A 16,371-nucleotide genomic window follows, 5' to 3' on the forward strand; every position below is an offset into this window, starting at 1 on the left:
AATTATAGAGCTATCACAGCAAACAACGTGCTCTTAATTTATGGTCGGCACCAAGTAAGGAAATGGAATTATTTCTTCTTTTGACTACATAAAACCATTTTGTTTCGTACTGCCCCAGTCCTTATCCAGCCCTTATTCCCAGCGTATGTGTGCAAACAGCCATAAACACCAGGGCTGTAGACACAACTGGCCAGCCATGGCAGGTTCAAGAAGCTCAAAGTCAGCTCTTGCCCCAGGACAACTTGAGCCAGGAGTTTCCATGACAGAGTGGACAGCAATCCACAGCATTCATCACAGTGTTACTGATGCCCTGCTCACTAATAGATACTTTAGAAAAACATATAAAAATTGGCAGAAGACAGCAACAAATAGATTGCCTACAGGAAGCTTCTTTTTGTAGTCTCATCTGCTAGAGGCTGGCTCATGTCCTGAAATTGTAGGCGCACAAACACCGCTACATTTGTGCTATTTCTAAAAGGCCAGAGGCGAAATATCCGATATATCTAGGATATATGAAACACCCCCTCTGGGGATTCACTACCCACATCTAAGCAATAGCAGATAAATAATGAAAAATCAATTATGTTTTAAAGTGCCCTTTAATTTTAATAGTCCACGGCAATGTTAATAACAGAGGGAAGGGCACTTTTACAGCATTTACCTTGACATTTACCCTTATGATGCCTTAGCAATTTAAGAATGTGGTTGTGATGAGGTAGAGCAGAAGAAAGAAGGATATCATTTATATTCTGGTTTCTTAGTATTTACAGTACTTCTTGTCTGTTTTGAGGCATTTCTACAGAGATTTTTCTGAGTGTATGGGGCGTATCTCATCTTGCCTGGGTTTTAAGCCACCCAAAGCAATTAGAGAAAGAAACTTCTTTTTGATTGTTTTCTTTTTTGTTGTTGTTTCATATGTGTGATGACGGTATTGTTGAAATAAATTGAGGTTTTATGATTTTCTTGATTATTTCTTATTGCTTAAACTTGGACTTCTTTGAACTGGTCAGTATACATGTATTAACACAGAACAAAAAGACAATTCCAACCCATAAGGCAGAAATAAGCCCTATGTAATTGCAATTTCAAACCAATAAAAAGCAGGAATTGCAACCATAGGGGCCTGAATGACTCCTTGATAATGGGATGCGAATCCTTTTCCTTACTAAGATGCAATTTAAAGAAGTGACTCTTCTGTCACCTGCTCTGACACAAAATGAGCTGATGGGGTTCTTGTTGCAGCCAAGATCCCAACTTTCCAGCTGTCATTACCTCACAGCTCTGCAGGCAGCCTAAGCCACAAGACCAGCCAATTTCTTGAAGCTTATGAGTGCATGAAGCCAGCTCTCTCTGCCACTGCCCACAGCGCACCTAACAGCCCGCATTTATCACAAGCACAAACTGAGCACAACCACATCCAGGTGAAGTGCTTGAACACTGGCCTCTTCCTTGGAGCATTTTGTACAGTGCCCTGCAAATTTACAAGCAATTCACATTACAAAATGAGTAGTTCTGTGCTCTCTACACCCTACATCTCGCTTTGAAGAACACTGCACTGGTGTATTCACAAGCCTTTGCTTACCTGCAGGCAGCATTCCCATCCCAGGAGGATGAGTTGGAGCATGAGAGGCTCCCTGCTGGGAGGCCCCCCGGCACCCAGTGGTTAAGGCAGGCAATGCAGGAGACAGCGATCAAGTGGGGTTTCGACTGGAAAAGTGGAAGGAAAGCAAGAAACTTGAGCAGAATAAAAATGGTTAAGCAGAGATTACAGGTTGCATTACCATAACCTTGGCTTGCGCCTGCAGCTGACTCCAAAGGGCTGTGCTGTAGCAAGACTTGGTAATGAATACAGAATTTTAAACTGATGAAATATTTCTAGTCTGTTTGTTGATACTGGCATCACTGCATTCTCAGAGTCAGCCCTTGATGTTTCACTCAGTTTTGAGGCCTAAACTGGCCAGAGGTCACCGGAGTGGCTGGGACTGTCTACACAGAAACTACCCTCCTGCTAGTAATGTTTTCCAGTGACAGAACCTACTAACCACTTGCCTGCTGAAGGTAAGTGCCTCTGTTGGAAGAAAGAAACCATGCAACTGAAAAGCATGTTTGAGTTTTGCTGTTTTACATATCAGCCTTGAAGGAGCCCTTTCTGGCAGCTGCAGCTAACCAAGGAACTCTGACAGGTTTGAGCCTTTCCCTTTCTGCCTTCTCCTCCATACTGTGACTGGCAGGGTGGGGCAGGGGCCACATTAAAGGGGGAGGCCGGGAGCCCAAGCTGGTGTTGGCCTTTGCTTCACCGCCCAACCTCAGCATGGCCAAGTCACGCTGAGCGACAGCAACAGGCTAATGCATTTAAAAGCAGAGAAATGTCCCCTTCCATGAATTTTAAACTTTGTCTTTATCCTTTGCCAGCTCTGTGGTTTGTTTGCTTCTTTGTTTTTACAAGAGAGATTAAATGTCTCACTTCTGTCCCTCGTGGTTTGCTCCTTCTGTCTTGCCAGTACTGACTCTGTTACACTGTCGGGGTTGCGAACACCTCGGGGAAAATGTTTCAAAGAATGCCTTAATTAGCTTTAAAAAAGCAAATGAAGCTCCACTGCTGTAAGATACGTTGCATGAAGTTTTCTCCCAGGAGTTTTGTGAGCATTAATGCATAGTTGTTAAGTCTGGATGAGATCTTGGATAAGGAAAGTTGTAAAGGCTCAGTATTATGCTTGGCCAAATGCTTTCTGCTGCAAAATGTTCAGCTTCCTTTAGCTCTTATGATACTTTGCTGTTTGAACACATTCATAAGCTCAAGAACTGACACAGTCTGACCCATCTATCAAATTTTATAGGGACTGTATTGCAGCAGGGGGGAGAAAACACCTTAGATGAACGACTAATGCGCAGTGGCTTCTTCACAAGAGTGCTAAGCTGCTCAGTTTCCAGTTTTAATACAGACAAGTGTCCACACACACAGCACATGGGGAGTATCTGTTAGCACAGAGCTTTACAGTTCGCATCTGTCAGCAGTGGTCTCATCCTCTAATTAGCAGTCCCGTCTGAAGAGTCTCAAGTATCAGCAGTTGAAGCTGGGAAGGCGCTGGCTGCTTCAGCAGAGAGGGCAGGGAAGAAGGAATACTGTCATCTGGGAAAGCTGATTGAGAACTGACGCTGAGGAGTACAAACCTGAGTAATAACCATGTGGTTTTAGTCCATCCCTAAAAAATTCATAAGAACATTCAAAATCTGTCAGGATGACAGCTATCTAGTGAGCAGAGCTGGAGCCAAATGCCACATCAGTGCGACCAGGAAAGATCTCAGTTCTACACTGCTTGGACCTCTGTTAGCCACTGGAACAAATGACAGACTCTGACAATGCACAGGGCACACAGCCATGAAGCCATGCAGAGTCAGGCCAACACTGCTAATGCCAGCAACGTGCTTCCAACGGTTCTACCCTACTCTTATGCTCCCAAAATCTGGTCTCACCAACAGAAATAAACAGTGGAAATTTCAAGAGGAAAAGAGTCGAACACAGACAAGTCCTTAAGGCAAGGATTATCTGTCAGGTGCAGTGATCAATACAGATTTTTTCCTGAATCATGCAGACCAATCAATGTCTCTGAATTGGAGAAATATGTGTCAAAATGCTCAGTACAAGATCCTTGGTTTTGTGCCTGCAAAGGTTTTTAAATCAATGCACATTCAAAGGTTGCTGTCAAGTTGCCTTATTTGCATAACTTTTCAATATTTTAATTGCTTTGTTTCAAAAAGTCAGCCATACTTAGTACTCACCTGATGTTTTCTATCTTTAAATCTCAAAATTTTTCACAGAAGTAGATACAAGTAGTTTTGTGGATCTTTTACCTAGGAGAAATCTAAGGACTTCAGCAGGCAAGTTGTAACAAATCTTGTTGTACTGTCCTGAGAAATCATAGCTCCAAGCCTCTCACCCTCTATAGGATACCGCTATTAGAGAAGCACTGCCAGCAGGGAAGGTGTGCCTGATGCACAAATACCCCCATGCAGTATCTCCTATCCAACTGCAGAATCACAGAACATCCCAAGTTGGAAGGGGCACACAAGAATCATTGAATCCAACTCCTCGCACAGGACCACCCAAAAATCAGACCATGTGTCTGAGAGCACTGTCCAAATGTTTCTTGAACTCCAGCAGGCTTGGTGCTGTTACAGCTTTCTTGGGGAGCCTGTCCCAGTGCCCGACCACCCTCTTGGTGAAGAACCTTTTCCTAACACCCAGCCCGACCCTCCCCTGTCCCAGCTCCAGGCCGTTCCCTCGGGTCCTCTGGCTGGTGACAAAGGTGTCCTGAAGCTGTGTCAGCCTGCACTGCAGTGGGTGCTGCACAAACAGGCATTTCTCTGTGAGTGGGTAACTGCTGACAGGCAGATAGGTGGCCATCCTAAAATCCTGTGCCTTGAAATTCTGCAGGACTTATTTGCCATCTGGCTGGGGTACAGAGATTGTCTCTTGGTCACCATGTAGCCTACCTCCAGTTCAACTGACATATACACAATGCCATGCCTCTGCTGCATTAATTTAAAAGCTAGGACCTCTGTCTTCCAATTTAGAAAAGGACAAGCAATTTTATTACTAAGAATACGATTTTTCTTATGGGCATTAGGATGCTCTTGATGCTGTACCAGCTTCTTACCTTGTGACACAAATGTAAATGAAAGAAAAAGGTACAGGCAAAGCCCATTTTTCCTTTTCCTTATTCTTTTCTCTTTCTTTCTTTTTTTCTTTTTTTTTTTTTTAATGCAAGACAATTTTTATTTTATTTTATTTTTAATCCATGTATTGAGCCTGCGGGCTGATAACCCACGGGTAGAAAAAATGCCTCACACTGCACTGTTGGGCTCCCCTACAGAGCTCTGCCAACATGCCTAAAATAACACGGGTTTCATAATCGGAAGATTAAAGTCCTGGGTTTTAACCTTTCATGCCTGCTTATGTGTTGCAGTCTCTCTCTGCCCTTAGGCACAGGAGCTTAGGAGGACTGTTGTAGCTTCTGCCGACTGATGTTCATGTCGTGGGTTAGATGGACTAAACAGAGACCAAGTCTTCTGGAAAGCTCATTGCAACTGGAGCAAAAGAAGCGAAGATAAGAATGTGAAAGTTCGATTTGTGCTGGTAAATTAAACATACTGCCAGTAAATTAAACATGCTCTGGAGTGGGTCCTGTTGCAGAGACCAACTGACTTGAGACAGTTTTCATCAGCGTGGCTCTCAGCCTCTTTGGCTGGGTGGCCATACACATACTGCTCACTGGGGTTACTTCCTAGTCCCTGCTAACTCCTAACCCAAACCCTGGAGCTGCTTGGGAGAGTGACAGTCAGTGTGAGGGGAAACAATGCCAAGAACAGCACGAGAAATTTAACAGCAATGGCCTCAGGAATGTTCTTTGTCACTGTTTAGTTCACTAGTATAGGAGTAACCAGACATCTAGGGGGAAATTTGCCCTACTGCTAAAACATCTAAGCGTGATTCCCAGTAACAACAACAGTAAAAGAAACTTCTGTCCTAGCCCTGGCATGGAGAGGCTAACACGTCCATCAGTACGTAAGATGGTATAAAGGGGACTTCAGAAAGTTGGAGACACTTCAGGAAAGTCCTTTTTGGAGAATCTGATGAGAAGCAGGCAGCTAGTACTAGTAAACCCAAGTATGCATGCATGCTCTGTGAAAATTTCTTTCCCATTATTTGTTCATTTGTTGCTAAAGAAACACTGTTAAAAACACAAATAATGCAGAAGTAACTAAGGAAAAGATGTCTCTCATGCTTTATCTCACTTGCTCTGTAACCCAGAATCACCTACTATGGAGCTCTTTTTAGGCAAGGCAGGAGAACAGCTTCACTTTTCCTTGCAGCAGGGAAGCTGCACACACCCAGCAGGGTGCGGTTACACAGCACAGCCCTGCCTCGCAGCAGAAAGCCCACAAAGAAGAAACCATTGTTCTGCAGCAGATGCTCCAGCGAATATAGGCTATAAATGCAGGGAAAAGCCTAACCGTTTTTCCCATCAGAAACTTATTATCCCAAGGATTTCTCTCTGAGGGAGCCTTGAACAGCCAAACTGAGCTAGAACTGTGAGCATCTTTTCCTGGAGTATAAAAGGTTAAAGTGCTACGACCAAAAATTGTAAAGAAGCTAAATTTATTCCTTTCCTTTTTTACATCTTAAAGGAAAGAAAAAAAAAAAAAAAGAGAGAGAAAAAGCTGGCAGAAATGGGTTTTGTCAAGTTATTTGCTTGCTTTATTATGTCTATTTTTTACCTTGTTAGGAACAGCAAGACTGACTTTTTCCTCACAACACATTCCCTCTCAGCTACATTTATTTTGGGTGCTCGCTCTAGTTGATGGACTGTAACAAAGATGACATTTTTGCAAAGTGTTTATCTGTCATTGGAGTTATATAGCTATGTCTAAAAATACAAGGCATGTTTTACACGGACTTACTGAAATTCTTCCATTCAGTTTTCCATCTCTTGATTTCGTCTTGCGGTTTCATGGAATTTATTCTGTCACCATGGCTGACTTCTGTAGAAGAGAAATACTTTGGATGTGAAATACACATAGTTCTTGCAGTGCTTCATACGTGAGATATACCCAGCTCTTCCCGTTAGCTCCCCCTCCTTTCTCTCTCTTTCTCTAAAAAACAGGTCAGCAGTTTCTCTCCATCAAGAAAAAAAAAAAAAAAAAAAGGGCAGACAAGCAACTTCCCTATCTTCCCTCCCAGTATTTTGCAGGTAGGAATATTTAATTACCTCAGAGATATTTAAATACCTCAGAGACCAGTGGAGAGAGCTGCCTATGCTTCTGGTAACAAGGCAATTCTCTGTGGCTGCCTCTTGCCCGTTGCAATTACCCATGTTGCCTTACAACCACATGAATTTGTGAGGACACAAAGACTCTCATAACCACGAAGCCTGCTAGCCAGGTAGCAGTAGATACAGAAAACAAAGATAATTTGCTATTTTAACTGAAAAGGCAAATGAATAACTATTCTCCTACTCCAAGCCCCAGGAAGTCTCCAATTCCCCCCAGAAACCTCCCACCTATCCTTCCAAATCCATCCCTTCCCACCTCACCTCCCTTCTCCCTTCTCATTCAAGTCAATCCCAGCCAAGAAGGCCACCAATCCTCTCTCCCCATATGAATTACAAGTTCTGAAATGTTTTTGTTGTTCCTTTTTGTAGATACCCAGGCTGGCTCAACCAAGAGAGCTCCAAATCACTACAGCTGCATCACCCAAGCCTAGGCAGAAGTGAATTTGCCCTACACAGAGGCAGAGCTTAGTTTTCAGGCTCAGTGACCGGACAAACAGCAGCCTGAGAGCCAAGCCAATTCCTGCAGAGTGCTGAGCAACAGCATCGGCAGGCTCAGAGCTCTCAGCTGGGTCCCACTGGGTGATGCAGATGTGAAATCATGGAAAAAAAGGGCTGTGAGAAGACCTGGGAAGGTCATCCACGCTGCCTCGCTGCTTTAACTGATTTTTTTTCAAGCTCAGAGAGAATTGCCTCTGGCAGAGCAGATAACTGAGCTGGTGTTTCTCAAAAGCTCCGTGATAAGCACACTGATCACAGGACCAGCTTCTCTTACATGATGCAACCTCACCCTTCACCCTCTGCTGCTTCAGGAAGTCTGACTTTGGAGGCCTGGTCCTTGCGGACAGCTACAGACAGTAGGAAAGGAAGGAAAAACGGTGACAAAACCAAACCAAACCGAAACAAAACTTTACTCATCCTCAGATAAGGCATGTTTACTAAGCACTGCTGTTGGCTTCTGACCACCCATGTGCTACACAAGGAACGCTTTGATTTCGATATGAAATCAAACCTGTCATTATTTCCTCATAATTAGAAGGTCCCCACAGCGAGGAAATGACAACAATAGGAGGAGGACCGAAGAACAAATTCAGCACGATGCCAGCAGTGCTTACTGGCAGGCAGTATCTTTGTTCTGAATATGTGACTCACGGGTAAACGTTCTCCCTTGCCTTGCCTATCCTTCTTCACAGCAGTAACTGTTATCTACTCCCTCTGCTCCCCGCCCCCAGCCGCCCTTTGCATCCCTCCACCTCTTTGTCTGACAAAGTTATTCTGTACAATTAAGTCCTTAACTAGGCATCAAAATCAATCTGACTTTTATGGAAGTGTTTTAAAGTGATTGCTTTAGAAGAGCCCTGCCAAAACTTAGTGACTGTCTTCCTCAGCAGGGGATGGCATTTCAGAAGCTTTAACAGTTAGAAAAATTCTGCTTACCTCTGGTTGTAGAAAATGCTGGTTTTATGGGTTTGTAAACAAAACAAGCAGGAAGAATTTAAGAGATCAATGATACAATTACAAGATTAAGTGATATCCCGTATTCAGTTCTCTTGTTTCCCTTTAGGCTTATTTGTCCAGAGCTTGTAACACAGTGCTGCCTTTTTATACCACTTTCATCCAGTTTATGCTTTCACAACCTCTAATTTCACTGCTGATGTTAATAAATGCCCACATTTGTTAATGCAGGGCTTCACGTGACACAGAAGTTACGTTACCTTCCTGTCATTCGGGTGACAAAAATGAAGCTACCTAGCTTCATGTGAAAGCTGAAGCAGAATCAGAAAGACATGATTCCAGTTCCCTGGCTCTTAAATCCTGACCTCTAATCACTGCTACATTCTTTTTCTTTGCGATGCAATTGTGTAGATCGCTTACTTTGCAAACAAAAATGAGGACCTCCTTCCTTTCACCTTCTGGTCTGTTTTAATGTGTAGCTTGCAGATACTGCCGTATTTGTGTAGGTGGAAATGACAGCTGTGGCACCAGTGTTGGACAGACCATCGTCAAATCTTTCAGGTTCTTCCTCTTGGGAAGGAATAGACAATGTCACAGTTCCTGTAATCTGATCCTGTGTAGCTATTTTTTCCTTTTCCGATCAGAGTAAGGAGCTACACAGTTTTATCACCTGGATAAGCAAATGGCATCCACAAGGCTCACTGCCCGCTCAGTCCTACCACCTACATTTAGCAGCACATCGGTTCTGCCAGGAAGGCATCTCCGTTCAGAAGACTCCATACGGCCGACCTTCAGCCTTTCACAATGTACTGCCTGCACTGGGCTAACCTGATCGGTAACACAGCGCTAGAGAAAGCAGCATGAGTATACTGCAGCTCTCTGAACTCATCAATCATACTAAGTAATTTGAAGAGGCCACAGGTGGTACACTCATACCCCCAAAATTGTTCCCCCTGAGACTCATTTCCTGTTCCTCACGAAAAATGCTAGAAAATAAAATATTCTCCCTTTGGATTCTTCTGCTCTTCAAGGTTTCCCAGCTTGAGAAAGTAAAAGGAATCCCTTTACTTTGCCAAACCCGTGGAGCCCAATGCAAATGACATCCCATTAGCATTTCTTACCATGCATTATTCTGCCTACAGGAGAACAATGCAAATGAAAATGAAGATGTTTTGACAGAAAAGGTGATGAGAAAGCCCATAGATTACACAGATATCCTGGCACCAGATGTGCTGTGAATTATACAAGACAAAAAAGAGACAATTTCTCTCTCGGAAAGAGGATTTATTTGAATATCTTTCACAAAGCATAAAACGTACACAGTTTACTAAGGTAATGGTCCATATCATTGCAGCAATGCCATGATAAATCTTTTGCCTCCAGTTCCCACTGGCTGAAAACAGCGTGTTTACCGCTAAACTCTGCATCCAACAAAGGGATTTGCACTGACAGTAAAAAATTGATTACATCTGAGAGGGAAAAGCGGGAGAAGGGAGAATTTAGGGCTTGCTCTCACCCCAGCGATCTCACTGTTGACACAGGTCATGACTGCACTGCCAGGTACCTGAGGCTCTGACCTCAGCCCGGGCCACGCACCACTCGCATGGTGCACATCCTACCTTGCGCATGCCGCAGAGCAGACTTTGCCCAAATGCTTGCAGGCTCTCGAAGGACGGAGGCCGGTCCCCTCCACTTGCACTCTTGCTCCTTGGAGCTGCACGGCAGCAGGCGAGCTCTGGGCCAGCACAACGCCATCCTGGTGCGGCTGTGCCAGGTGATTTTCCTCTCAGTGAGGAGCAGACACCGTGCGGGCAGCCTGCAGCCAGAAAGAGACCCCTCGGTGCCACCCTGACCCCTGCGGTGAGGTGGTTTAAGCCGCTACACATGGCTTAAGCTCAGGGTCTGGTTTCACTCTTCATTGCACTGACAGAAATGACCAAAAATAAATACATAAAGAAAAATCACGTCAGGTATTTCAGAAAGGGCACTGAAGTGTGGGTCTGTAAAGTTTGACGCAGGACGCATGCTAATTCGGTGCAAAACGTTATCCTGCACTTCAGCTCCGATAACTGTCGCAGCAGCTCGCTTTACGGATGAGGAGCTGTGGCTGAAACATTTCACAGCTTTCAGTTTTGTTTTGTTATTTTTTTCCACTTTTATCCCGCGTTAAAGCCAGGACCAGGACCAGGACCAGGACCAGGACTACATCGCCCGGCGTGCCCGGCCCGCCCCGTCCCGCCCCAACAAGATGGCGGCGGGGCGGGAGCTGAGGCGCGGCGCCCGCCCCCGCTGAGGGCGCCAAGATGGCGGCGCTGCGTGAGGGGGAGTTCGCCGCCCTGCGGGGCCTGCTGAAGGTGAGCGGGCCGCGGGGCCGCCGCCATGGCGCTGCCGGGGGCCGTTCCCTGCCCAGCGGCGGCGGCTGAGCGCGTCCCGCTTTGCTCCCCGGCAGGCGCCGTCGAAGGAGGCCGTGCGGCAGCTGTGCCAGGACTGCTTCTCCAGCCCGCCCGCCGGGCTCGGCCCGCTGGCGCAGCGCGCCTGCCCCGCCATCGCCGCCAGCCCCGAGGAGGCGGCGCAGGTAGGAGCCATGGCCGCGGGTACGAGGTGGAGGCGGGCGGCCGGGGTGAGGGGGGCTGGGGGCTGCTCCTTGTCCGGGCTGGAGCCCCCTTCTCCCGTCTGCCTGTCCTGCAGCTGGTGGCCGCCCTGCACAGCCTCACCAGGCACGTCGTGTACCGCGGCTTGACGAGGGCAGAAGATATCCTGGCGCTCTTCCCAGAAGACTTCCACCAAAACCTGAAGAACCTCCTAACTAAGATAATCCTGGAGAACGTGTGAGTGTTACCGGCTGCTTTCGGTTGGGAAGTTCAGGTGGGTTCGCCTGGTTTGCTACGTGGGTGCTTGGCAGCGCAGGGTTTTGGTTCTGGCCGTGTTGTGCACGCTGCGGGCTGAAGCACAGTGCCCGCAATGAGCTGAGCCCATTGCTGATACCATTTTTTCCCTTCTTTTCACAGCTCTGCTTGGAGGAATGAAGCACAAGCAAGTCAGAGTAAGTACTATGTCACATCCTGATGAAATCCTGATGAAATTAATGCTCCTGAGGTCATTTGAGCAAGCTTGGAGTTCAGAACTGTGCATGGCAGCATGTTTCAGTGCAGTGCAGCACAAAGATACCACCCTTTGCCTTAGATGAAGCTGTATGCTTGGGGCATCATTCAGCTTAGGAGCAGCCTGTAAGTTTGTATTCAGATCTGTGCTAAATTGTTTCCAGTCCTTGAGCAATTTCACTTAATGCTCAATCTGTTGCTACATGGCAGAATGCAGCCTGGATGGGGCAAGTATTTGCCAAACTTCTGAATATGAAGCACTCTGACCTTCCCATTCAGGTCTTTAAATGATGTCCATAGCCAACAACTATGAGCTGCAAAGCATACATTCATATTGGGGAGCACCTTATATGTGCACATTCAGTCACTTCTGTGCATTCTTTCTCTTTCACGCATCTCTTCCAGTCGTGGTACATACTCATAACTTGCTTTTTCCTCACCTTTCTAAAGCGTGATGTAGTTAAGCAGTGCAAATGTAACCAGTAGCATCAGTCAGTGAGTTACCTCCTAGTTAAGTGCTCCACACAGCTATACTCGCTTGTTTTTTCCCTTAAGAGGCTTTCTTTTCAGCCGTAGCACTTAGAAATGAGAGCTGATTCATAACAGGAGTACTCTGAGGTCTGCATAGATCCTCTTGGCCTTTCTCTTAGCCTGCAGAGGAGATGATGTCCAAGAAGTAAACACTATAGCAAGACCCGGAAAACCACTGTCCCTCAAAAATCTTAATAGTATAAATGGTAGAAAATAGGGAGGGGGAGGAAACTATTGCATAATGCTAATACTGTAAATACAGCAGTTGCTTAGTCTAAACATTGTTCTAGCGTTGCCAAGACACGCAGTGCTTTTTCCTGTATCCTTAACACTATCATGCCTTAGAGGAAATGAGAACAAGCATGACATGCCAGCGACACACTAGCTAGCTCTGCACAAAGGAGAAGCAAGGCTGGGTGTATGGCTCCTGGAGCTTTGCTCCGAGATGAGTGTTTTTGTATTTATTAGATTTAGCCCTGTTGTAATGAGATTTTATTTTTTTAAGAAGTGATGGATTATTTTAATGTTATATTCATGAAATATCCAACACATATTACACAGGGGCCAAGGCAGTGCTTTAAAGAACTGACATTCCAACTGATTGTCCTGTGTTAATCTGAAAATGTGGATGGTTTCCTGTCCCTCCAAGCTGCCAACAATCAATCTTTGCAAATTAACATACAAGACTAAACAGATGCATTTTATGTTGTTGCAAATACTGCCAAGTGCTGGTCCTGATGGACTGTAAACTGGAATTTCTTCCAAACACAAGAGCAAGGCAGCCAATTCTGCAGTGCCCCCTGGAGTTCTGAGGGGAGGAGGAGCCTTTCCCCTGATAAAGACAAACTCCTCTGAGCACCAGGAAGCAGAAGGAAAGCTTGGGATCACATGGGATCAGCCCTCGGGGAGGAAACTAGCACCTTATGGCATGCAGAATCCAGACAGGCTGCAGTTGCCTGTTGGGACAGTTCTTTCTGCAGCACTCAGTACGGGTTTAGCCTTTGCTTCTTCATCCCCCTCTGATACCCTTAAATAGATACCAAACCTGACCACCAGCAGTTATTTGCCAAGGCTTTGCAAAGATGCTCAAACTCACCAAGCACCACAGCTGAGATTTTAAACCGAGTTTAAGAATAAACTATCATCTCTCTACAGAGCTTTTATGGGGTTGGTCCTACGTTTCTTTCAGACTCATTTCAAAAGCCTGAGCCACACAGGAACAATGTTTCCTTGTGTGCCTGGTTCTCATTTGTTCTGACACAGTAGTTAAGCCTGCTAGCTGCAAATGCCTGTTTCAGACTGAGAGGGTTTGCCATTGTTCCCATGTCCCTAGTGTGGACTTCATTCTAGCGAGAAGTTACTGGTTTTCCCAGGAAATTGGATGCTGCACTGTTGAACACAAGAACCGTAGCTCAGCTTTTACCAGAAAATAGGGTTGAAAAAGATGCAGGAGGTTTTCTGTGTCTTATAAATGCAACAGCTGCAAAGTGGGGATGACGAGGGTCTGTAGTGCAACGTGCAGTACTCCATTAAGTACATGCCATTACCAGTGACTGTCCCCATCTCTTCTCTGCAGCAAGGGCTAGCTGCACAAGTTTCTTGGCAGGGCAACCAAGTTGGACCTGTTCCTTCCCATTGGAAGGCTGATGGAATTTGTAGCCCCAGCACTATGGATGTTGATATTGCATCAGACTCCTCAATGATTTCTCTAATGCGAGATCTGACTAGGATGGAACTGAAACTACATCTTCAATATTTTTAACAAATTGGCAGGACATGTAAAGATTCCGGTTTCCCAGTTCTGTACTGCTTGGTTTTTAAGAAGATTCCTGCGTGCTTTCTTGCCAGTTACAGAACAGAGTGTAGCAGGTCCCAGAGCAGCTCATGATTAAACACTGAGTCTTGCAAGCAGGGTATGAAGAGGTGAAGATAACTTATTGCTCCCCTTCTCTTAGCTGCTCTGTGACTTTAGCTGTGCCTGTCTTGCATTTTAGCATCCTTGCTTGTGATGATGGAGAACCCTGTTTGTTATTCCAGCATCACGTGGAGGCCTTATTGACTGGCTTATTACAACATAAAAATGATGTGAAGCTGGGTAGTAGCACTACAGCCGTACATTTTTCACAGGGCCAGCAGGATTCTGTTAGCAGAGAGGCATGTGTATGGTGACAGGCACGGGTTCTGGAGTCATCGTGTGCTGCCAGGCCTAACTGATCCCTGTTTTTTAATCCCTCAGTCTCCTTGCCTCGGCTGGTCGACATGGACTGGAGGGTGGACATCAAGACATCATCAGACACAATCAACAGAATGGCAGTCCCGACTTGCCTGCTGCAGTTAAAGGTAATGTCAGGACCTGTACAGGACCAAAATAACTGAGTCCAACACCTGATTTGCCAGTGGCAGCACAAAATAGTTTGGACAGGCATCTGGTGCTTGCTTACTGCCTGAAGGGTAGGAGCAGAGAGGCCCCTGAGCAATTCACAGACTTTCTCAGAGGTGACTTTGACATACAGCAGAACCTGGGAATGATCTCTGCGATGAAAGCCATGTTTTTATGGTGAGGGAGAGATTTCTTTGCATGATGATGAGAGAAAGCAGCATATTTGTGCCTAGCCACCATTGTTCTCTACAGAAAGAAAGATAAATTACAGGGAAGCCATTGGCCTTTAGTTCTAAGTCACTCAGCAGTATGTTTAGCTGACTATGGTAGCTGGGAGATGTCTTCTGATTACTAATAATTTCCATCACTGTCCCCATCTGTCATTCGTGGAGTATAGCCAAAGTTAATGCTCATATTCTACAGAACTCTTGATTCCCCCAAACCAGTAAAAATGGGATGGGTAGGCTTCAGAGGAGGAGGAACAATTAATTTCTGTGTGTGGGATGTGATTACGTGTTGTGTGGGGTATCTGCTAAGATGCTTCTGATAGGGATGTGGCTTCCTGCCATGAGGCTCTTCAGAATTCCCCCACATTCACGGCTCAGTGTGCTTACTGGCGCTCTGCTAAAGGGAGTGCACTCCGCTGGTAAGGCTGACAGCAAGAAAATGGGCTCTGGGCTTCAGGATGGAGCTGGATGCCAAGTTTTTCTTAATCTGTGCATTAAGCACTGACTTTCCTAGTGGCATTGGAAAAAACATCAGTGGATTTTTCATACACCTAACAACTGCGTTCCTGTTTTCAGATTCAGGAAGATGCTGCCTTATGTGGAAATAGTCCCGTTGTTTCTGCACTGACTGTGGAACTGAGTAAAGAAACACTGGACACTATGTTAGAAGGTCTAGGAAGGATCCGGGACCAACTTTCTGCTGTTGCAAACAAATGAATACCCAAGGACATGAACTCCAGCAACCAGGAAGGGAAGTATTCTACACCGACAGCTTTCCTAAGTTGCAGCATTGTATAACACGGTTTGTTTTAACCAAAAAAAAAAAATAATTAAGAATATTTTTGAGTTAATAAGATAGCTTTTGAAAAGCTCACACTTACACATTCCTTTGGCCTGGTGCCAGAAAGTGTTTTCATACTGTTGTTGAACAAAAATTGGTCTGTATTTTGGAAAAGGATTTAAGGGCTCAGAGCTTGGTTTAATCACAAGGGTCGTAATTGGAAATAGCAAATAGCTGCAACCAGTGAAGCAAGTGCTATCTCCCTGCCCTGAAATTAGGATCTAAAAGGCTCAAGCTGGTTAATGGGCTGCCTTCCAGCATTAGCAGACAAGGAGGGTACTTCCCTCTGGAATGTGCATGCACTGAGGTGCATGCTAGATGTAGCACTCTCTCCCTTTCAATGAAGCACAGCCATGCTGCAGACTGTTATTACAGGATAATGCTTTGAAATAGGGCAATTATGCTACAACACATTCCCTTCTGATCAGCTTCATAGCACCATTTGCAAAATGACTAGTCTGTACATCTTTAGCAGCAAGTAATTTCCTCCTTCTGTCTGAAAAGAATAAAGGAGTTCAGATAATTCATGTTTGGGTTTATTAGGCTTTAGGCTTTGCTTTCCCTGCAGAAAAAAACGGACTGGGAAAGTGAAGAATTGATGGCCTTTGTCTGAGATGTAGGAAACCTTTCTATGGCAATTGGTGCCTATATTTCCCCAAAGTGTTCTGATATTTGTTTGTATAAATCTCAATTTAATTAAAAAACGAACTGCTAATTGATTTTTGGAGTCCTTTTCTGTGTAGAAGAGATGTTGTCCTGGGTTACCTCAGCCTTTTTGTGATGGTGCCTAGTTTCTAGGCTGATGTAATGGATGTTCACTTTTGTTGCTGAAGAGGGATTCTTTAGTTCCTGTTCAAATGGATTCATCTTTTAAACTGTTTTCTATCCCATTTTAGTAACAGGGCACCTTTTAGCACACGTACCAGCTCTGTGCTAGGTACAGGTAATGACCCTGACCTAAACCTTTACTTCCCCATCTGTAAGCACAGAAAATGAACAAACTGCA

The 16,371-nt window shown here is 45.2% G+C and overlaps 1 protein-coding gene across 1 annotated transcript; it reads left to right on the forward strand.

The window, feature by feature from the left end:
• The first annotated feature begins 10,579 nt into the window (after positions 1–10,579).
• On the forward strand, positions 10,580–16,077 carry COMMD9 (COMM domain containing 9). The gene is made up of 6 exons (XM_084287012.1): positions 10,580–10,639; positions 10,735–10,860; positions 10,974–11,113; positions 11,294–11,328; positions 14,154–14,257; positions 15,101–16,077. Exons 1-6 carry the CDS (start codon positions 10,589–10,591, stop codon positions 15,239–15,241), a joined length of 597 nt encoding a protein of 198 aa, XP_084143138.1. The 5' UTR covers positions 10,580–10,588; the 3' UTR covers positions 15,242–16,077.
• Positions 16,078–16,371: the final 294 nt, after the last annotated feature.

The sequence above is a fragment of the Netta rufina genome, assembly GCF_964035555.1.
Source record: "Netta rufina genome assembly, chromosome: 5".
NCBI lineage: Eukaryota > Metazoa > Chordata > Aves > Anseriformes > Anatidae > Netta > Netta rufina.